General features: G+C 35.4%; 3 protein-coding genes across 4 annotated transcripts; 1 reads left to right on the top strand and 2 right to left on the bottom strand.

Moving 5' to 3' along the window:
• Positions 1–648: 648 nt before the first annotated feature.
• On the bottom strand, positions 649–22,801 carry LOC149034504 (molybdenum cofactor biosynthesis protein 1-like). 2 transcript variants are annotated; one of them, XM_089194628.1, is made up of 12 exons: positions 22,475–22,801; positions 21,939–22,106; positions 21,062–21,226; positions 6,931–6,992; positions 6,289–6,360; positions 5,845–5,884; positions 5,404–5,516; positions 4,721–4,831; positions 4,468–4,588; positions 3,471–3,537; positions 2,763–2,792; positions 649–2,460 (listed from the first exon to the last, which is right to left on the bottom strand). In XM_089194628.1, exons 2-10 carry the CDS (start codon positions 22,093–22,095, stop codon positions 3,482–3,484), a joined length of 897 nt encoding a protein of 298 aa, XP_089050754.1. In that variant the 5' UTR covers positions 22,096–22,106; positions 22,475–22,801; the 3' UTR covers positions 649–2,460; positions 2,763–2,792; positions 3,471–3,481. The 2 variants fall into 2 exon arrangements, with proteins under 2 accessions (XP_089050754.1, XP_089050753.1); XM_089194627.1 differs by having other exon boundaries at positions 649–2,792; positions 22,475–22,800.
• LOC149034505 (uncharacterized) lies at positions 7,907–10,407 on the bottom strand. Its single transcript, XM_089192966.1, has 3 exons — positions 10,299–10,407; positions 9,184–9,316; positions 7,907–8,951 (listed from the first exon to the last, which is right to left on the bottom strand). The coding sequence occupies exons 1-3, from the start codon at positions 10,366–10,368 to the stop codon at positions 8,738–8,740; spliced, it is 417 nt and encodes a 138-aa protein (XP_089049092.1). The 5' UTR covers positions 10,369–10,407; the 3' UTR covers positions 7,907–8,737.
• Positions 13,556–21,289, top strand: LOC149034506 (crooked neck-like protein 1). The gene is made up of 11 exons (XM_089194625.1): positions 13,556–13,573; positions 14,989–15,067; positions 15,964–16,053; positions 16,599–16,661; positions 17,150–17,241; positions 18,126–18,209; positions 18,469–18,543; positions 18,997–19,235; positions 19,635–19,741; positions 20,233–20,295; positions 20,475–21,289. The coding sequence occupies exons 2-11, from the start codon at positions 15,014–15,016 to the stop codon at positions 20,667–20,669; spliced, it is 1,062 nt and encodes a 353-aa protein (XP_089050751.1). The 5' UTR covers positions 13,556–13,573; positions 14,989–15,013; the 3' UTR covers positions 20,670–21,289.
• Positions 22,802–23,386: the final 585 nt, after the last annotated feature.

Raw genomic sequence — 23,386 nt, forward strand, 5'->3', positions numbered from 1 at the left:
CGTAAATTGACCGGAAAGGTTGTTGGCAATCGCTCCACAAATTCTGCGATAAACACGAAATAAAATCGATTTTGTAATATTAAATCGATCGGCCACTGTTCGCAGGCATTCAGGGTTCCCAAGTATCCATATCATAATCACTTGCTTCTGTTTTAATTCCATCGTTTGAGTTTACCATGAAAAAATGTGCTTCTAATGAATAGTGCTAATTAGAAAAATTGTGCGCGCTAAAAGCCCGTGCAGTTAGATGAGCCATTCAGGGAAGATCTCAGTAACCCACATGCATACGCAAGTCTTAAAATAGCGCACTTTTTGGAATTCTCTGAGAGCTCGTCTAAAACTCCGTTCCTTTCATGCACCGTGATCTGTGTGATCTTAGATCGCAAATCCAAATCCTGATCCTCCTAAAGGAATGCACCCTAAGTTTGAGTATGGCGGATTCGTTGTTACATCTGATTGGAATACCGTTAGGTCGAGATGGCGGCGCGCGTTTTTCAGAGTAATCCCAGAGTGAAGTAAAGCACAACAAGTGTAGTTTCAAATATTTTCAACAGTTAGATAAATAGAGATCGCTCTAATCCTAAAGAGATCATTTTTTTATCATCAGACATAAGAACGTTATTTCTAAAATTATCAATGGCAACAGAGTTCAGTGTAGTTTCATTTTATTTAAAAGTACATCTTAACCCTTTAACTCACAAGATCTGATTGTTACTTATGATAGGCACAGCCTGTGCGTGGCTTGCCTTAGCGAGGGAGGGCGAAAAAAAAAATTTAGCCCTTACTCGTTAGAAAGTGTACCTACTTTACGTGCAGGCTGTATTACAATAATAAATTTTCCGCCTGTTCAAAACTTTAATCCTTGAGGTTTTCATTTCACACAAACAAATTACAATCATATATTTCCTAGTAATAATTTTTTTCCTCAAAATTCAATAATGATAATAATAGTAACGATGATGATGATGATGATCTTGATAATAATAATATTAATATCATCATGGTATATAACTTAAAATATATGCCTTTCTGACAAGTTTGTGATAGATAGTAAGAAAAATACTCACTTTGTAAAAATTCTTTGATTAAATTATGAATACTAACTAGTCAATTAACAAGTGTAAATGAGTTAAAACATATAAAATGTTTGTACTTTGATTGACTTAGACCTGGAGTGCTCTCACGGTGTGACAGAACCACGACTGGAACCCAGACCTCTCTATCCAGAGTCCAGGGCCTAGTTGTTCAAAGCTGGGTTAAGATAACCCAGGGTTATTGTGAAATCTGATTTCAGATTTGAAAGCTTTAAAAGAAAATTCAGTAACAATCCTTTGACTACAATTTGATGATTGGATTTCCTAAAATGAATCGAGGAAATTATACAGAAATCCAGATTAAAATTTAACCCTGGGTTAGTGCCAAACAGACTTTGAACAACCAGGCCCTGGCCAGTGCATCAACCCTAAACCCATAAGAGTGACTAGCTTCTAGTTTCTTTATATAATATCATTCCTGAATTAAACAGTAAGGTCAGAAGAATAAAGTAAATGATCACCAAATAAAGAGGCTTTGATTGTTAATAGACAAATTCTCCTTGTCAGCACCTTAGGAAATGTATAGAGAACAGTATGGAGAATATACATACTGATGTTCGGGTGTAAAGGGATAACCGTAAGGACTCTGCATCCTTCAAAAAAATATCATTCACTATCTTAAATTCACACATGCACATAACATTGCTTGAGGACAGAAAAATAATATTTTTTCAAAACATTAACCAATTATTTCATAATTAACAGTATCATTAAAGGATGATGGTTCACAACTCATGTGTTTTACTCTTGTCAAATGCATGCATGATTCCTCTGTCTGCATATACGTAAGAACCCTTGGGCGAGATAAATTTAATTCCATAATTTTTAACATATACTTTGAGTAGATATATGCAATGTACATTCAATATCAATGTGTTCGAGTGACAATACAATTACACTATAATTATTTTCTTCCACAGATATGTACACCTATATTTTATACGAATATAACGATCACTAAATGTGTGGACTATTTTGAATCGTCATTTAACAGTTACATAAAAAACATTTACACACCTCAGTATCTTTTTGCATAAATGATTCATCAACTATCCTTGTGATAGTATTTACCTTGTTATAATAGCAAACTAATGTAAATTAAAACACTGGTGGATATGGTAAGCCACACCCAAAAATTTTGTAACAAATAAGGGTGCGGCTCTTCTGCAAGAACATCTTGAAAATGTGCTGCAAATTTGCATAAATTTACTCTTTTTATGAAATTTTATGAAAAACACAATTTATGAAAATTCCTAAGTCTTTCAAGCAAACTAACACATTAATCCTTTACACTCTTAGAGTGACATGCATCTGATTTCTCTTAATAGTATTGCCGCCAAATTTAACATTGAGGTCATGTCAGCACCTTATATTAAGAAATGTAAAGAAAATAGTTTGGAGAAAATTAGCATGTTAAGGGTTAATCATTTTCATTAGGCTTATCAGTCAGTGCAGCTCATCTGCCGGTGTGGGCTACTGCCAGTGCTGCTTATCTGCCAGTGCACCTCTGTCTATTGGTGTTTACAGTTAGTTAGAGCTCTTTTCAATTTAGAGCAGCTGGTCAGCTAGAGCAAAAGTACTGCAAACACTGATTATTCAAATAAAAATTGCTCTACTTTTTAAGTAGTATAACCCATAAAAACCTGGCTCATCTGCCATGCCACATACTTCTTGTACATCTGAAAATGGATGTAGTTTCTGTGGGAAAGATTATAGAACACTAAGTTTAAAGACACTAGGACTGAAACATGTACCAAACATCTAAAAGTCCATGGTTCTATTCCCAATAGATTCAATTTTGATTTTAATACTGACTTACTGGTTGGACCATTAACTGCTGACTGACTGATTCACAGACTTATTGAATGAGTGACTGACTGAAAGAATAAGTGCGTAAAGGGGGTGAGTTTCTAAAGAAACTGTGGTGCTGTGTTTGTAGGGGAGTATAACAAGGTAATTTGGTTTTATTAACTGAATTCATTAGTTAATATTAATTGGCCACTGTAAAGAGTTTCAAAGCTGACGTTTTCGAGCAGAAAAGGGCTAATGCTCAAAACGTCAGCTTTGAAACTCTTAACTATGACCAATTTACATTTATCAACTCAGTTGATGAAACCAAATTATCCTGAAAGAATAAGTGACCGACTCACTGAATAACTTCATGATATATTGACTGACCAATTGACTCACTGACAAACGACTACCTGATTCTGACCAACTGACTGATAACTAACTAATGATTGACGGAATGACTGCCTGAATTATTGAAAAAAAATTTACTGACAGACTGCATGACTAACCTTAGCATGTAGAGCAAATAGGGGATTACAAGCCACACTAGTGAAAATGAAATATACCCCTCCCAAAAAATTTTACCTGTTTGGTTGTCACCCGCCAATGAGAATCATTGGGCGATTCTTTTGTTTAGCGATGTTAAACATTCCTGTGAGAGGAGACAGTGATAAACAGTTAGTTTCAATAGTGTAAATGGTGAGACTGCTAGACTGAGTAAAATATGGTTATGCTGCTAACAGGATACAAAAGTACTGTTCGTTGCATGGCAAACAAAGTACTGTTCTGAAATTAAAACAACAGTCACTTTGTTGTCTGCTTAATAACCCTTTAACTCCCAGAACTAACATGTAACATGTGTTGTGGTCAATAAAGCTGTTAAAAAAAAAAAAAAAAAGAACTGATTAACATGTTATGTCTTCCTATGATATTCATATGTTTTCTAGCAAAAGGTTCACAATAATACTCAAACTTATCAAAAAGGAGTTTTATCTTGATCTTACACCAAATTCTCATAACTTATTTACAAGGAATTGTGTAGCAGCAAGAGGGGAGAATTAACAATCAGATCTTGGGAGTTAAAAGGTAAAATCAAGTCTTGTTCTTGAACAAGGCAAACCACTAATCTTACAGTGCTCTTATTCCCTCTAAATGAGTATAAATGGGTATTGTCAAATTGTCATGGAAATCTTACATCCTTTCCATGGGGAAGAATAGTTATGTTGTCTACTCATTGAAAACTTAACCCTTTACATCCTCATGCATATTCTCCATACTGTTCTCTAAACATTTCCTAGGGTACCGACAAGGAGAATTTGTCTAACAATCAAGAGCTTCTTTAATTGGTGATCAGTTCTTTATTCTCCTGACCTTAATGTTTGATTCAGGGGTGATATGGTAAGGAGAAATTAGATGCTAATCACTCTTATGGGTTAATGCTATGGAAATCAGACTGGAGATAATCTCTCATTTTGTAGTCCACTTGGCTCACAGGACTGATCTGTTGCAGTCTGCAACTCTCAGTTTAAATGCATCATCTGACAATGTTGGTAATATTCATGACTCCTTCTTGTATACACACCTGCATGTTGTTTCTTCTTCCTCCCTACTGCAGCACCGATGATCTCTAAAAGCTCCTCTTCACTGGTTCCTGCTCGCAGAGAATCTCGTAAAGATACTTCAGAGTTACCAAACAAACAAACCTTGAGAATATGAATGAAAAGCAAATAATAAAAATAATGTTCATAAGATGCCTACAGTCATCTACATGGAATGCAATAAATTTAATGTTGAATCTTCAAAGTACAGGAATGAAATTGAAAAAAACAATGCACCTTTAAATTCCCATCTGCTGTGATTCTCAGCCTGTTGCAGCTTCCGCAAAAATGCTCACTCATGGAGGTGATAAACCCAAACTGACCAGCAAAACCAGGAACCTTGTATGCCTGAGCAAAACATACACAAAGAAGGATCATTTTAACAGCAGGTTACATTGAAAAGTAATGTAGGATTGCACAGCATGATAGTACAAAGATTTCAAAATTTATTGAAGGCTTTGATTGACCAACTAACAGTTGACTGGCTACCAACTAAATGCATCTAATTAATTAACAAACCATCTGTTTGACAGACTGACAGATGGATTTACTAACTAACTACAGACTAAACAAAGGGCTCACTAGCTAAGAACCAGCTTTTTTGCAGATGGACAGCCTGATCAATTGGTTGTTTGACTGCCTCCTTTAAGCATTGAATGATCTGCATACTTTCAATTGGTTTTATCCACTGAGTTGATAAATTAAATTGGCTACCATAAATAGTTTCCAGAGCTGACATTTCAAGTGTTAGCCCTTTGTCAGATACCAAGCATCAACTGTCTGACAGACTGACAGTCATCAACTGGCTGATTGACTGTTTCACCAACTGAATGGGTGACTGAGGAACCAAACTATTAAATGAACTGACTGACTAACTAACTAAAAGCAACTTGCCAGTCAATATGCCATACTTTTCATACCTTTGAGGTATCATTAGGATGGTCTGACACCTTCTCAACATTTGGCCATCTCTGAGATATGCTCTCCAACATCTCACTGAATGGAACAAACTTCTTGAAGTTCCACTTGTTACCTGAGAAAAAGCAGCCACAATAATTAAAATCAGTATTAAATTAATACTTAACTAGTGTCTCATTTTTACTTTTAACTGTAAAAATAACACTTAAACTCCAATAAGTAAGCAGATAAAAATTTCTCCTTACAATATCAATACAATATCAAGTAGACAAGTTACGAGAGTAACAAAAATATCAATTAGGGGATTATTAGTTTATCCAAAATAAAAATTCTCACAGCTAGCATCATAAGAATTGTATCGCAGACAGTAAGGAGAATTGCTAATGAGATCTTGGGAGTGAAAGGGTTTATATTAATAATAAATACATTATCATTGAACTTACCATCAAATGGCATGTATTCTATGAACCTCACATCTATAACCTGGTATGATAAAAAAAATTACATATGAGTTAACAGTGAAATACTGATCTTAAACCTTTTTTACATTTTCAAAAATTTTTAATAATTTGATTCATTTAACCCTTTACCTCCCAAGATCTCATTTTAGTAATTCTTGTGATGTTAGTTTTGAGAATTTGGTATTGGATCAACTAATAATCCTCAAACTGAAATTTTTCTATATTCTCATCACTTTTCTACTTGATATTGTATTGATATCGTAAAGAGAAATTCTGTTTTAGTCACTTATGGGAGCTAAAGGGTTAAAACATTAAATTATTCTGCACAATTTACCTTGAATGCTTTTACAACCAACTAGATACCCTTTAAATAAATAATAATCCCTACCCACTACTATACATTAAATAACATATTTTGAGTTCTACCTTATTCTGTGTCATTTCCACAAAGTTACAGACTTCATCTTCATTCAATCCTCTCATTACCACACAATTCACCTGGTGGAAATATCACATAAGGCAATTAACACAAAAATTGACATTAAATATCTTACAGCTGTATTAATCTAACAAAGTGTCACTATTATGTTAGGTATACTTCATTTCTTGATTTATCTTGAGCTAGTCACACGCAGCCAATCACCTTTCATAATAAACAAAAAAATTAAAACTTGAAAATACTGATGGAGAAATTGATAACTAGAGTGTTTCTTTAAACCACTCACTCCCAAGATCTCATTTATTTAGTAATTCTCCTTTCTGTCTGCCACATAATTCTTGTGATGCTAGTTCAGAGAATTTAAAATTGGATCAACTAATAATCTCCTAATTGATATTCTATATTCTCTTCACTTGTCAGTTTGATATTGTATTGATAATGTAAGGAGAAATTCTATCTTGGTCACTTAATGGGAGTTAAAGGGTTGTAACTTGTGATTATCTGTAGTAGGTGAAAGACAAGGCTCCAGGCTGCAGCCAATTTGATTTATTCCATAGTGTGTTAAAATGCCGGTAATCCTCAAAATTATTTTGTCACTTTTGCCACATTATATTTAACCTTAATCCTACCTTAACTGGGTCATAGCCAAGCTCTAAAGCAGAGTCAATGGATTCCATGACCTTATGCCAGCCTAGGAAACATATGAAGGAAAATTTTTGGAGTTACTTGACTGATTCATCACATCTTCGCCCACCTCTATGCTAGAATTAGAAAAATTATACATCAATTATCACAACCAATCAATGGATGGTCCCTTGAAAAAAACATACATGTGCTGTCGAGCAATGTAACAATAAAATTGTTTAACGTAATTGATGAGACAATTGATTGGCTTATCAGAGGGAGGGGGCACAGGAAAAAATTTGAAAAATCCAATCCAGTTTTTACTTGGTTTTCGCCTGGATATTTCCTGGTTTTCAAGAAAAAACCAAGTTTGGAGAAAATGCAACTTCCCCAAGTTTGGTTTATCAAGAAATATCCAGTGAGGGTTAAGACAAATTCCAAGCCTGGCAAACTTATATAGCCAGGACTGGAAAAAAAAGGAAATTGCAATATCCAGGAGAGGATTAATAAAAAATACAACTTTGGATAGTAAATTATCCAGAACAGGATATTATTTCCATTTTCCAGGCTTGGCAAATAAAAAATCCATTCAAGGATTAATATTGTCTCCATATTTGGAAAATTACATTTTCATTCTTGGATTTTTGAGATCTCCATTGTCGGAAAATGGAATAACCAGTATCAAATTTGTGAGATCTCCAGGTTGGGAAAATAAGATAACCTATCTGGGATACACACGATCTCCATGTTTGGAAAATGTCGTTACAAATCACTGAAATATTATGAGATCTCCATGTTTGGAAAATGAGATCACCACCAGTCAGGGATTTATGGGATACCCATGAATAATAAATGGTATACCCAGCCAAGGATTACGGCACCTCCCTGTATGAAACATTTTATGTCAAGTCTGAGATTAATGAGATCTCCATCTTATCGAAGTCAATAACAGCAAAGAAAATAAAGAATGCAGTCCAAGTATTCCTTTAACGGTCAAACATTTAATTATACAATAAACCAGCCAATAAGCTCAGTGCTACCTGTACATGTTCATCTTAAGGCCACTACATGGACATGCCTATCACACACCTGTACAGCATTCCTTGGCTTTAAACATCAAAATGCATTCTTAAGGTATCACAGAAGGAAAATTCAGGTGTTTGCATTCTAAGTGAAATTGTGTGCAAACCATCAATGCTAACCCCAATAAAGTATATCGTCTGAAAGATAATTGAGTATAGATTGTATTTTTGGATTTTGTTTTGATAATATAGACCATAATAAGCAATGTTAGCATTTGCTTGCGATTCTGAAGTTGTACAACATTAGGTTTATTCAAGAACACGTTTACAAGAAACACCTAGACTTTTGTGTGGAATTTGATCTACATATATTGGTCTAAAAAACGGTGTCTCAGATTTTTCTTTTATTGCTCCATTATTTTGTAAAATTGAAAAAGCACTATAAACTCCTCTTTTAAGTTAAAAATTCTTAAAAAATGGAGCATCAAAAGAAAAATCAGAGACACTGTTTCTTAAACCAATATGTGTAGATCAAATTCCACATTAAAGTTTAGGTGTTCATGTAAACATGCTCAGGAATAAACCAAATGTTGCACGTCAGAATCACAAACAAAATGTTGACATTGCTTATTATGGTCTATATGACTAAGACAAAATTCAAAAATAGCTTTCAGACGATATATACTTTATTGGGGTTAGCATTGATGGTTTGTACACAATTTCACTTGGAACAGAAACACCAATTTTTCTTCCGTCATACCTTAATTGGAAGGAGACCTATTCAAAAACTTTAAGACAGCCTTCTCTCTTGCATGTACTTTCTAATAATTTCATCAATGGCTTTTATTCCTAAGCCTGCTCTGGGGAATGTGTAAGATTCATCTTCAGCCAACTGCTTCGTTATCTCTTGGAGCTTCTTTGAATTTTCTGCACTGTTTCTAAACCAAGGGGTGGGTTGATCATCAGGCCAGACAGTCCTAGCAAAAGCAATGATTTTCTTCTTCCTAAGAATGCAAAATGAGATTATGAGGGTATCCAGAATTCTATCACAACTGAACTTTTTTTCTTTCTTTCTGCATAACACCTATAAAAGGGAATAAGATTAACTCTAACAAATGAAACCATTTTTCAGCATTTCCATGGATGTGTTAATAGCAAAGAGAATCAATAGTTTGTAGGTCACCTAAGGAAAATCACAACACAACTGGGGCATCAATATGTTTTAATCCAACTTACTTCGTATTGTAGACACTGCGGTCTAAAGAGGTCAATGTGTGCTTTTCCTTGTTTGTAAGAATTCTGTCGATATCTTCAAACCTTTCTGTACACACTAGCTTGGATTTTTTTCGCTTGTGATTAACAACACTGCCTGTAGAAAAATTCCCAACTGTCATGTAATTCTCATTACATTAGGAAACAAGGTCTTTTCTGCCCTGCAGAAAAGGTACAGGTTTGTAATTTATACTCTCCTTTAAAACTTATGAATTTGTGTATTTAATTACGGCATGAGACCGTTCAGTTTTCGTTTTAAACTCACTGGAAAGTTAACTAAATGTAACGGTGCAATCTCACTCAAAGTAAGTTGGTCTCCAGTCTCAAGTAGTGCATGCATATCAGCAAGAAGAAGCAACCATTTTGGTATATCTCAGTATTTTTTGCTGTAGTTTTTGGAAGCACCTCTAGATTATAAACTAATTAAACCAGTTTGGTATTATGGGAACACAATATATGCACAAAATATTTGCAAATGTCACCTTGTTTTGCAGATAAGCAAAATAGACCCTTCCACGGTTTCTGATGCCATCTTGTTTGGGGGCAAACACAGCAAAATTTACAATAAATGTATGGGAAAAGTGAGCAATCTAATGTCTAATAATTCACGGAAAATTCTAATTCCGAAATATTTTTTAATTACAAACTCAAGATACCGGGTAAAAGAGTTTACTGACCAAATTTGAGGAATGTAAACTCGCTGGAAAAACATAAGGATTTTGTTTTTACATACATTTGTCTGAAAACTGAGCCGCCGTTAGCGCGAAGAAGTTTAGGAGCATTTGTATGAAAAACTAGAAATGCGATTTCTCGCTTCCCAGCATGTATGTGTCCTTCACATTTAACCCATTAAATCTTTTGCTAGGTACGTTTACCTTGTTATTCATAGAAATTGCAGAGTGTTAATTTTCTTTAAATTATTGTGCTTCGAACTCCTAACTTTTCCCATACATTGGCTGTAAATTTTGCCCACAACAAAGATGGCGCCAGAAACCGTGAAAGGGTCTATTCAGAACTTGAAGAAATCACAAAAATAAAAACTGACTGTATTATCATTATTGTGACTTTGATAAATTTACCGAAAAGATCCTGGACGGCAGTGGCAAATTTGTCCTTCTTTCCAATTGTTGATAATCCAAGGTTGTCCATCGATGCATCGGACAAGATGCGTTCAGAGTGCAGTGTACGCCCCTCGATTTCTTCTTCCTACAATATTCTAGCTATGCCTTCATCATTAAATAGCGCTTTTGCCCAGACCTTGACACGCTGAACATCCCAGTCTGAAAAAAAAAAGCAAGAACAAAAGAAACTAAGAACCGGGCAGAAGAAGTTGATTAGTCAGAAAGCAAAACTGTTTTGGCGGGAACTTACCTCTTGGATCTTCGACATCTTCTCTTTGATCCATGGCCACCACGCTCGGAGTAAAACCCGTGCTCGTAGTTTTTTTTAGCATCACTGGCGTCACTTGAGATTGAGGTGGACTATTCTCGCTCTCATCTACCGATAATATGCTGCAAGATGAATCTAGGTCAGAATTTTCCTCTTCATCACAAACTGGGGAGGAAACCATTGCCTTTAGAGAAGAACGATACGTCTTCGCCCGAACAGCCGCCATGACACAATGCACTAGCAGTAATATTTCCCGCTATTTTTGCCGTGCCGTGATTCGCTCTGATTGGTTCAAAACAAATGTTACTTCTTGTAAACACACCTGAAGTGTCATTAATGAATGACACCGCTGTCTGGCTTGTAATTCAAGCTGCAAACATGGCGGAGGGAGGAAAAGGACAGCTATCCTCTCTCTGCTTTTGTTCTGCCAAGAAAACAGTTCATGTTCTCTGTTGCTGCAGTTCCTGCAATGGAAAACCTGTGAATTACCGAACCCAAATATCCCACTTAGAATTTGAGAGGAATTTGGAAGCCTCCAATGCAGTCAGTGTAGCACAAAGGAAGGAGACAATCCATTTCAATAGCATTGTGTCCATTGTTGATGGAGAATGGGTTGGCACTGCTTGGAAAGATGCCTAAACACTGTTCAGCACACCTTAATTTTATAGTGGGGTGTATCTATTTTATACACTCAGTAATCTTTATTGTTTCCATTAATTATTGGATATTCTTCAAGAAGGTGGAACAGAACTTTGGATTAATTAGGAGAGGCAAACACATTCAGATTTAGGTTATGTTAACTGGTATACATGTAATTCTCTAAAAACCCAGAGTAATTTACCAAATCTGGATAATGAAGGTTTGTTACATTATTTCTTGATTTTGCTTATTATCCAGGTTTGGGTTTGGAAAAAAGCCATCTGCATGGCAAGTAAATTATCCAGATTTGGTGTTTGTAAATTAGGATACTAGTAATCCAGACTGATTTACCAATCCTGGATAACAAAGAAAAGGATTGTGAAAGTCCACTGTTGTTTTTACTCTTATCCAGGTTTGGATTTGGGAAAAAAACATAATTGGCAAGTAAATTATCCAGATTTAGTGTTTGTAAATCAGGATATTTAGTAATCCAAACTGATTAACCAAACCTGGATAACAAAGAAAAAGGATTGTTAAATTCCACTGTTGGTTTTGCTTTTATCCAGGTTTGGATTTGGGAAAAAACATAATTGGCAAGTAAATTATCCAGATTTGGCATTTGTGAATCAGGATATTTAGTAATCCAGACTGATTTACCAAACCTGGATAACAAAGAAAATGGATTGTTAAATTCCACTGTTGTTTTTACTCTTATCCAGGTTTGGGTTCAGGAAAAAACCAGTTTTGGCAAGTAAATTATCCAGATTTGGTGTTTGTCAATCAGGATATTTAGTAATCCAAACTGATTTACCAAACCTGGATAATAAATAAAACAGAGTGCAGCCTCTTGGTTTTCTAAAAATCCAGGTTGAAGCCTGTTTTTTAATATCCAGAGCAGGAAAAATCACTGATTTTCGATACTGAACAAAATAATCCAAGAAAAATCCAGGTTCAATCCAAACTTGGCTTTCATCTGAACATGGATATTGATGAATCCAGGGAAAAACCAAGTAAAAAAGAGATTGGATTTTTGGTATTTTTTCCTGTGGGGGTTTTAATCCTTCTAGGTAACATACTGTACATTTTTGTTTATATTTCTCAGATTCATCTATAGTCATATTGAGAATCTAACTCAAACAAAAAACTGTTAACATGGAGTCAACTTGATTGCTGGATTCATCATGCCGTGCTTAGTATATCTGCAAAGCTTAGCTTAGTAAGAGGTGTGATGCAAGAGGTATAATGCAAACTCAAAACAATCCAGAATGGATCTCAAACTAGCTGAAGTTTACAAAGAAAATTGGCCAGTTTCAGAACCATATCATCAACAGTTTGCAATAGATTCCACTCGATGTTTGCAGATTTACTTGACTGATGTAAGGAGATATTTTTTGGAAACGAAAAACTGTTGTTGGCACTTGCAATTGCGTGACACCCAGACAGAAAAAGGGTATCTCTTTTCCTTGCCACTACTTCTTGTCCGGTTTTGTTCTTTGAGAGCATCGTTCTCCAGGTGGACAGTTAAGTCTAAAACGTAATCTCTTAATGGAACTCTTGCTATTGGAGATGTGAATCAGTTGTCATTCATTAAATAAACAGAGACTATCACTGTACTATCCACGCCAATGCTGAGAATTTAAAATTTTCGACTCACATTAATTCCCCAAGTTTGGATTCAATACAGTATTCTGAAATTGTTACAGAAAAATCTCTCTCCCTCAGATTCCCGCAATATTCTCAATTAAATGGGCCGGCAAATCAGTAATAAGAATATGTGAATTTAACAAGCGCCAGGGTTACACAATCCTTATGCAGAACAAATTTCCGAGCAGATTACAGAATCGCGCCCATTGAAAAACGTCGCACGGGAAAATGCAAATAAGCTAGAAAAGAGAAAGAGAGCATGCGTAACTTCACGCAGGCCTGTCAATCCGACTGTCAATCATGTAATCCCCCGTGTACGCAGTGTTCGAAAGTATTGTTTCTTGTAGTTTGTGTAGTGTGATCGTCCGGGTGAGTGTAGTTCTGAAAAGAACTGTTGTTGGTGACTGACGTTTCGACTATCTGTGCGATAGTCATCTTCAGAGTCAAATAAGGAATAGTTGTTAGTCCATGATGTTATAAAGTCTGGTCTGTTGAACGTGATTGGTCTGTTTAGCCGTGATGTGATTGGCTGGAAGACTCATGTAGAGTTTGTTAACAGTCATTGGTCGGTTTCGATCCGTCTGTTGTTTGTAGGTCTGTTTGTCGGTTTGTTCACGTCGTTGATGAGTCGTTTGTAGGGTGCTGGTAATTGTTGACATCTGTTGAGAGGCGTCTGTTCTAAGTTAGTGAACCAGCTTTCCAGAGTCAGTCGTTGAAAATAGTTTGTACTGTAGGTTAAGCATTTAGCAGAGTCCCAGTCGATTCTGTGATTAGTTTGTCGGTGATGTTCAGAAATGTGATTGTTTACATCGCCATTTCTAGTAGATCGTTTGTGTTCAGTTAGTCGCGTGTTAAGGTTTCTACCAGTCTCACCAATGTAGGAGGCCTGGCAGTCGGAGCATTCCATCTTATAAATCGCTCCCTGTCTGTTGTTGGGTTGGTCTTTGTCTTTAACGTTGGTCAGTAAATGTCGTAAAGTAGTTATAGGCCTGTGAGCTACGCGAATGTTGTAAGGTTGTAGGATCCGCGCGATAGCCTCAGAAGTGCCTTTGATGTAGAGTATAGTAGCTGTAGTCGTGATAGATGTGGAGTCTCTGTTAGTCTCTGTAGTGTCGGTCACCCTGTGAGTGTTTCGTCTAATGCAGTCAGTGTTGTAGTTGTTTTTGTCAAAAACACGGTCAAGGTACTTGTTTTCGTCAGATAAACTGTCCGGTGTGTTGCAAACAAGTTGCGCTCGTCTTGTCAATGTCTTGATAGTCGTAGCTTTGTGGGAAGTCGGGTTGTAGGATGATTCGTCAAGAAGTCTGTCGGTATGCGTCGGTTTTCTGTATATTGTTGTTCGTAGTTCGTTGTTGTTTCGGCCTCGCTTTTCATCGAAGAAGAATAGACGTAATTAGTGGCGTTATCTTGATTAGGTTATATTGTTTAAAAATCGGTCAGATGTAAAATTAAATTACCTTTCAAATGCCGGGTTTTCAATTTGTGTTAAGACTCAAATGCGGCAGATTTGCGAGGTTCGACCATCAACTTCGCCAAGAAAGCAAAACATCACAGAAATATTCCTTTTAGTAAAATTTCCGTACTGCCCCATACTTTCGTAAAACAAATCTGTTTTCCCAATGGTAAAGTATTGTTTTTGTCACTCTATCCAAGAACTGAACGTATAATGTAGTGTGGGGCTGTGCGGAATTTTACCTTCCTTTTTGGCCCGTTATTGCCGTCAGTTTCAGATAACACGTCGGTAGTCTAATTACTTTTCGAAAAGCTTAAGTATACGTTGTAGATTCCCGCTCCACGTAGGTGCACGCTCACGCTCATAAGCTTACGGATGAACACTTCACGCTCTTTTGATATGCAAACGCAGCCCTCGCTCTTTACCGACGAAAAGAGCATTTCGTCACTTTGAAACAATGCTAATTGCTCCAATTGTATCTCCATTGTCTCTAAACGGACGCAAAGCGAAATTTTACAACTCCCGTTTGGGAATTTGTCAATTCAGATCTAAAGCGACCGAAGTTGGCGGTGAGCGTTTGCAACCTCATTCCCAGGTCTGAGCCGCGTCTAGAGTAAAAGGCATATATTTTGTGTTTTTTTTAGCTCAGTTTCAAGTTCAATAAGGATTATGGCATCATCAGAGCAGAGTGTAACCAAGACTAGGGTTCCGAAAGTCGCAAAGGTTTGTATATCTTACGATTTTAACGAGAAATTGAAACAATTAGTTTGAATAGTGACAGGAAAACATGCACACGAGTGTTTAGGATTCGATAAGCTACTGCAGCGCAATCTTCCCATATCTGAGCCTTTTCTTTTTAGTTTCATTGTTCATTCGTGCACTGAGAAGAGTTAATATTTCCTACTTTTTTGACAAAGTTTGAATACCGCGGTATTCGACTTTGAGTATAAACTTCGTGATCCACGACTTTAAGTAAAAAAAAACTCTTCAACAATTCATTAAGGTGACTGGGATGATCTGTAATTTCAATAATGATCAAATTGAGGTTATTGAAGAGAGGAAAATTGCGAGTTGATGCAAGTTTTCTAGCCTTATTTGCATGATCTGGATCGTTACTCTCCTTTCTAGTTACCATAAATTTCATTGTAAATTGTTTGGGAGAATTTACATGCTTGCGATATCAAGAAAGCAAACATGAAATAACAAGGTTGTTAGAGTAGGTAAGTAGATTAAGTCTGAAGCATATGCATCAAGGTCCGTTGGGCTCACTTTCACTGAATTCATAAGTTCTGTTGGAATGAGATTGAAGCATGTGACTCACCAAGAAAATTTATTTAATACTTGTCACAGCCATGAGCTTATAATCAGCTTATAAAATAATTTTCCAGAAGTTGCTGAGGGTGTCTGCTTCAGATAATTTCTTTGGGTATTACAGCCAAACTTAATCCCAAGCTCAAGCAGTTAAATCTTCCTTGTTTTGCTTGATATGATTATCAAATTGTTACAACCAGTACTACACATCACCAAGTTTTCCTGCCTCAATTCTTGTCTCCAGTGTAAGGCACCTGAAGTTGGTGTTATCCATTAAAGATAAATTTTGTTTAACTTTATATTTTCAGGTGAAGAATAAAGCCCCAGCACCAGTTCAGATCACAGCTGAACAACTCTTGAGGGAAGCAAAGGAGAGACAGTTAGAATTAGTTCCACCAGTAAGTTAATTCCCAGATCAAATTTGTAATTCTTCTTACTGTCAGCCATACAATTCTTATAATGTTAGTTCAGAGAATTCTGTATTGGATCAACTAATTATTGCCAAATTCTTTATTCTCATCACTTATCTAATTAATATTGTATTGATATTGTAAGGAGAAATTCTGTCTTGGTCACTCATGGGAGTTTAAGGGTTAAATACTGCTCATTCTTTATTGTTCCATTCTTTGGAATTAATTTCAAATTTTTTGGAAAAGCTGTTGTTGCCCAAAAATCAAGATATTTTAGATTCTCAAAGTAACGAGAGAAATTACTCCAGAACATTATTTTCAGAACCATGTTTTCTTTCAAACTCCTTTTAATTATATGATACTACACTCCATTCTCAACCAAAATTAATTGTTAAGAGAATTTTTTAGGTTTTTTTTAGGTTCTCCATGATGAGAATGAGATTTATCTAGTATTTATTCTACTGGCTACAATGTCTGCTGATTTCAGATGATTGTTGAAATAATTCATCTCACTAATTGATATTTCTTTTCAGCCTCCCAAACAGAAGATCAGTGATCCTGATGAATTACAGGAATACAAGCTTCGTAAAAGAAAGGTTTGATTTATAGTGATTGTAGATATATGAAAATCATATATCTGCAGTGCAGTGAAGAAATGAATATGAAAGGTCCTCCCAGCTATAAACAGTACTGAACTAGTAGTTGAAACAAGACCTGAAAAAAATTCAGGCCTGTATGGGATTTAAACCAATGACCTCTGCGATACTGGTGCAAGGCTCTACCAACTGAGCCAACTGGGAGCTGGTCATTAAGTTGCGTCCAAATAAACCATCCAAGTGATGAATAATGATTGTAGATAATGAAAATTATATATGTGCACTGTGGTGAAGAAACAAATATAAGAGATCCTAACAACTATAAACACTAATGAACTTAGTAGTTGAAATAAGACCTGAAAAAGGTTGGATTTATTTGATTCATCAGGAGTTGTTTTAATTAAACTGATTTGAAATCAAACTATTGTTAGTAATAATTTGGAATTGCATGAATTTATGGCTCTGATTCTTGTCTTCCATCTTGTCAGGCATTTGAGGACAGCCTTCGTAAAAACAGATCAGTGATAAGTAACTGGTTAAAATATGCTCAGTGGGAGGAGAGTCAAAGAGAAATTCCAAGGTAGAGGATGAATTTGTTATTTGATTGAATAGGTCCAGTTTCTGCAGTGCCTGTGGACTGGAATTAATGTATAATATTTATCACTTTATGGAATATACATGTATCTTGCATAAACCACTTGAACACCATAACACCAGTATCCAAATTCTCCTTACTCTTCCCCATACATTTCCTTTAATACAGATAAGGAGAATTTGTTTAACAATCAAAGCTACTTAGGCTTGTGATCATTTCCTTTTTTTCTCATCGTCTAAATGAATGATTCAGCAGTATTGCTGTAAGGAGAAATTAAATGCTGGTCACTCTTAGGGTTTTAAGGGTGATTAAAAATAGTGAGGTAGAAGTATCAGAAAATTTTGGGCTTTAAATACAAGCCAGGGTAATCAGGCAAGTGTTTAGATTCAGAAAATTTAGGTGCATGTTGAATAGTTTATTCCATTTTTTGTCTGAACACTCCATGCCCCTTAGAAAACAATTTTGTATCATCACTGGATGTGTAAGTGTCAGATGTTTGTTTTGGCTGAATTGAGAGGGAAAAATATATAGAAGTAAGATGAACTTTAACCCTTTACACTCTAGAATCAATATCTACATTCTCTGTACTTTTCTCTATAAATTTCCTTCAGTGCTGACAAGGAGAATTTGTCGAATGATCAAGAGCTGCTTTACTCAGTGATCATTTCCTTTATTCTCATGACCTCAATGTTTGACTCTTGGGTGATATTATAAGGAGAAATTAGATGCTAGTCACTCCTTGGGGTTAAACAGTTAAAAGTATTAAACATTTCTGATCTATTCTTCTGTTCTGCAGTTATTGTTTGATTGACATTTATGATTTCCTACTGGGGTTAGAAGTAAGATTGCATTTGATTTCTCTCTTTCAGAGCACGGTCTGTTTATGAGAGAGCTTTAGATGTAGACCACAGAAATATCACTATATGGCTGAAATATGCAGAGATGGAAATGAAGTGAGTCTGTTCCTGGTTTGACAAGTGTAAATTGTATCTTAATGAAACTATTTGTAAATAGTCCATTTTACAGTTGTGTGCTTAGTTGCCAAGTCTTTGAACAGTTCTGGAGTCCTGAACAACAATGCTATAAGTTACTTTGTGTTTACAAAATCCACTCAGAGATACATGCATGCTGTGCCAGCTTTTTGGCTTAGTCTTCTATGGAGACTTAATTCATCTCATTTTCAAATCTGAGATTAAAATTTTACCTCCACAGGCATCGCCAGATTAACCATGCTCGAAACATCTGGGACAGAGCTGTCACCATCTTGCCAAGAGTAAACCAGTTTTGGTTAGTACATAGTGCTTCTTAGTGATCTGTATATAGTTGAGGGTATTCTGACTTGTAAAGTGCAAGTTGATCTGCATCAGTAAAAACAAGGAGTGATCAAAAGTGCTTGTGGCAAAGATAAACTGTCAGCAGAAAATTAATCTTACTAGATATGTTCATTTTGTGTCTTTGAAGCAAACATTTGATAGTCATTTATTTGTTGTGGCTTCTAAACCCATTCTCAGAATATGATCTTATGTTTAAGCTCTCTCCTCAAGCTGTCATATATTTCCTTGAAATTTAGTTGGGAGAATTTTGTGGTTTATCAACATGAAGACATCACCATCCAGCAGTTAACTTTCTCCCTTCTCATAACCTGTCTGCAGGATATTGGGTCAAAATTCTGAGGAGAAATTATTTGCATTATGAAATAAGATTTAGAGCTTAAGAGCAGTATTATATGACTTAAAACAGGTACAAGTACACCTACATGGAAGAGATGCTCACTAATGTTGCTGGTGCACGGCAGATATTTGAACGATGGATGGAACGGGAGCCGGATGAACAAGCTTGGCATTCCTACATTAACATGGAACTCAGATACAAGGAAGTAGATCGTGCAAGGAGTATATATGAAAGATTTGTAATGGTGCATCCAGAGGTGAAAAATTGGGTGAAGTTTGCTAAATTTGAGGAGCGACAGTCCAATACAGGTAAATTTTAATTTCATGGTTTGTGAATCATCTTAAATTGTTTTCATCCTCTAACCTCCATGAGTGACCAAGAAGGAATTTCTCCCTACAATATCAATCTTTGCCACAAATCAGACCAGTAATGAGAATAAAGGAAAAGACCAATTACTAGGAAACTATTATTTGGTCTGATACCAAATTCTCTATATGAATATCATAAGAATTGTATAGCAGACAGGAAAGATAATTATTCACAATATCTTGTAAGTTTATCTCTTTACATTAACCGACCAAAAGGCCTCTACTCTGTAGCTTTTAGTTAGAATGAATGATAGACACAATTATAATATTTGGAGTTTTATCCACAGATTTGAATATACAATGTACTTCTTGGTAGTAAGAAATCTTGTATTTTTTCAGTTGGTGCAAGAGATGTTTATGAAAGAGCAGTGGAGTTTTTTGGGGAAGAAAATGCAGATGAGAAACTTTTTCTTTCATTTGCAAAATTTGAAGAAAACTGCAAAGAGGTATGGATAGAGGCTTTGAAAGAGTTATAACTTGTAGTTGGAATAAGTTGTTAAGAGAGCATTAATTGACACTTACCATATGTTTGGTGCACATTTATTTAAGCAAAACGTGTCTTTTGGCGGCAAGTTAGTGCTAAAATTGGGGTGCCTCTTATAAAGCCAAGTACTTTTATGCAACAAAATCTGAAGATCACAATTTTAGCAGAACTTACAGTAAAAAAAACCAGAAAAGGACTTTAAATGTTAGTTATTGACTTTTTTTAGATTTGGTGGTTCTGAAAAGAACTGGGTGACTCTGAAAAGAGCCCTTGAGTTGTTCTGAAAAGAACAGCAAATCTACAGTGATTTGAGTGAACACAATGGTGGTTGTATCATTTAGTGCATCATACTTGGGGATTCCTTGTGATTGGGTTGAATCACAGGGTTGTAGAAAGGTATATCAAATGCAAAATCTTATTTCCTCTAATTTTTTTTCTATTTATTACACACAGCATGATCGTGTCAGGGTCATTTTCCAGTATGCTCTGAAAATCTTACCAAAAGAGGAGTGCGAAGTAAGTGTGGATTAAGTGTATGCTTGTTCTCAGAGGAGCTGCTCTGCTGTTGATACCTTTTGAAAAATTAAGCTAAGACCCTTAGTCTTCTTGTGCCTAGCAAATCTTTGGTCTATCTTCTTCTAATTCTGGAGTTGCCTCATACTTATTTGTTTAATTTTATGTTACATGTATTTCAGGAGCTATACAAAGCCTACACTCAACATGAGAAGAAATATGGAGACAGAGGAGGAATAGAAGACGTGATCGTAAGCAAGAGAAAGTTCCAGTATGAGGAGGATTCCATGACCTTATGCCAGCCTAGGAAACATATGAAGGAAAATTTTTGGAGTTACTTGACTGATTCATCACATCTTCGCCCACCTCTATGCTAGAATTAGAAAAATTATACATCAATTATCACAACCAATCAATGGATGGTCCCTTGAAAAAAACATACATGTGCTGTCGAGCTATTGAAAATGAAGAGTTATCACAAAATTTTAAAAAAAAATTGTCTCTGAATGAATTATAAGCTACAAACAACAGAATATGGTACTGTACTCTCTTCTTAATTCATTGCAGTTCAATGCTCTGACTGTTCTCTAAACATTTCCTAAGGAGCTGACTAGGAGAATTTGTTTAATAATCAAGAGCTGCTTTACTTGGTGATCATTTCCCTTATTCTCATGACCTCAATGTTTGATTCAGGGGCGATATTGTAAGGAGAGAATAAATGCTAGTAAGTTAATCCTAAGGGTTAACAGACTGTTGATTAGTATCATACCTTTTCTTCTCGTAATAAACTCAAATTTCTGTGGCACCAAGGTATCAAGACTGATGTTTAGTAAGTTAAGTGCAGCTTTTTTTAGTTGTGGTAACTTTCTTGAAAGTGTAATGCCATTTGTTGTCATTGCTAAAGTTTCAAGTCCCTCTATTCTTCCAAGTTCCTCTGTTCAATCATAAATATGTACAAAGTTATATTAATGTTACATTAAACAACTAATTATTGAGTAACTATTTGCTTCTTGCAAAGCCATGCTGAAGATTTGAGATAACCCAAAGACTTCTTAGAAGCAAAATATTCCAGTTGAGAGGCAGGAGGGTATAAACATGTGGCCTCCACATTTCAAATCCAACTTCCTTATGAACCACTGACTGGACTGCTCAAATCAAACTCAATAAACTTAATTAACCCTTTCACTCCCAAGATCTGATTAGTAATTCTCCTTACTATCTGCCATACAATTCTTATGATTTTAGTTCAGAGAATTTGGTATTGGATCAACTAATAATAATCCCATGATTGATATTCTTCTCTATTCTCATCCCCTGCCTGTTTGATATTGTATTCATATTGTAAGGAGAAATTCTGTCTTGGTCACTTGTGGGAGTGAAAGGGTTAAATTAAATTAAAAACTATAAACTTCAACAAATGTCTTGTGAGTATTTAAAATGTTTTTGAATTTTTCGCGTTCAGCTCTAATAAAAAAATATTAATATCATTACTAACAATGACCCTATCAGTTCAATAGCCCTTAGCTTACTATTGTTAAGACATAAACTAATAAAAAATCTGGTCTTATACCATGGTGTTTATCTGCACAACCTGTTCACATATGACTTGTGCAGCTTATAAAAGTCTTTTCCTATAACAATCTTACCACAAAGTTCAACAATATCCTTGCGCACCAAAGGTTCACCGCCAGTAAGTCTGATTTTGTTGACTCCTTCCCTGACAAATAATTTTGCCAAAGATACAATTTCTTCTGTTGTTAAAAGTTCTGAGTTTGGAGACAGTTCCACACCTTCTTCTGGCATACAGTATTGACCTAAAAGTCAAGATAGTTATATATCAGTGGAAAGTTGTACTCAACAATTGAAATACTTTCTTAACAGTTCATTGAACAGGTTACAATTCAAGTACTGAAGTTTTACATAAAATCATAACTACAAAGAATGGAAAATATTGTTAAAAACTGGGCCTGAATGTAGTTGAGTTTTGATTAACACTGCATGCGAGTGCAGTCATGCATGTTGCTTTTAAGCGAGTGTTTATTCTTAGAAAAGGTATAGCAGAATTAAAAAAAGGTTGTGTTTATAGAAAGAAAACCTGTGATTGCAACCTCAGGATACTAAACTTCTATTACCACAGAGGCATTCTCAAAAATATGTAAATAAATGCACATTTGGTACTTACATCTTAGATTGCATTTTTCTGTCAGTGAAATTCTAAGATATGTGTGATGTCTTCCAAACTTGTCAGTTAAGAAGTCTGAAAGAGGTCTAATTTCTTGCTCTTTGAAATATTTGCTTTGTCTTGAGGAAATAATCTGTTGATTGATAATTTAACAATAACTGGTATCAACAAAATTGAACACATATTAGTACTTTCAGGAAACTACTCAGACAAAGATCTCATCCATAATAGAAGGGAATCCTTTGCCCTGACTAAATTCCTTCTTTTCCTGTGGTATACTGTAGTTTAGAATGTAGAATGATTTAAAGTTAAAATGATTTGACACTTAGTTTCATCTGTATTTCTCTGTTTTTGAGAATAATCATAATTGTATCTCCCACAAAGGACAAATTTGAGAAAATCAAGCACCTTAAAAATCATTTTGCCTGGAATTTAATTTACATTACTGACAACAAATGTACCTAATAAACTTGACTATATAACTTATACTTTGTAGCTAACAGCAAGTATAGTTTACCAGATTGAACATCATTAACTAGTACATTCTTAATAGCACATAAATGTAACAATAAAATTGTTTAACGTAATTGATGAGACAATTGATTGGCTTATCAGAGGGAGGGGGGTTTTAATCCTTCTAGGTAACATACTGTACATTTTTGTTTATATTTCTCAGATTCATCTATAGTCATATTGAGAATCTAACTCAAACAAAAAACTGTTAACATGGAGTCAACTTGATTGCTGGATTCATCATGCCGTGCTTAGTATATCTGCAAAGCTTAGCTTAGTAAGAGGTGTGATGCAAGAGGTATAATGCAAACTCAAAACAATCCAGAATGGATCTCAAACTAGCTGAAGTTTACAAAGAAAATTGGCCAGTTTCAGAACCATATCATCAACAGTTTGCAA

The sequence above is a fragment of the Pocillopora damicornis genome, chromosome 14 (assembly GCF_964200805.1).
Source record: "Pocillopora damicornis chromosome 14, jaPocDami1.2, whole genome shotgun sequence".
NCBI lineage: Eukaryota > Metazoa > Cnidaria > Anthozoa > Scleractinia > Pocilloporidae > Pocillopora > Pocillopora damicornis.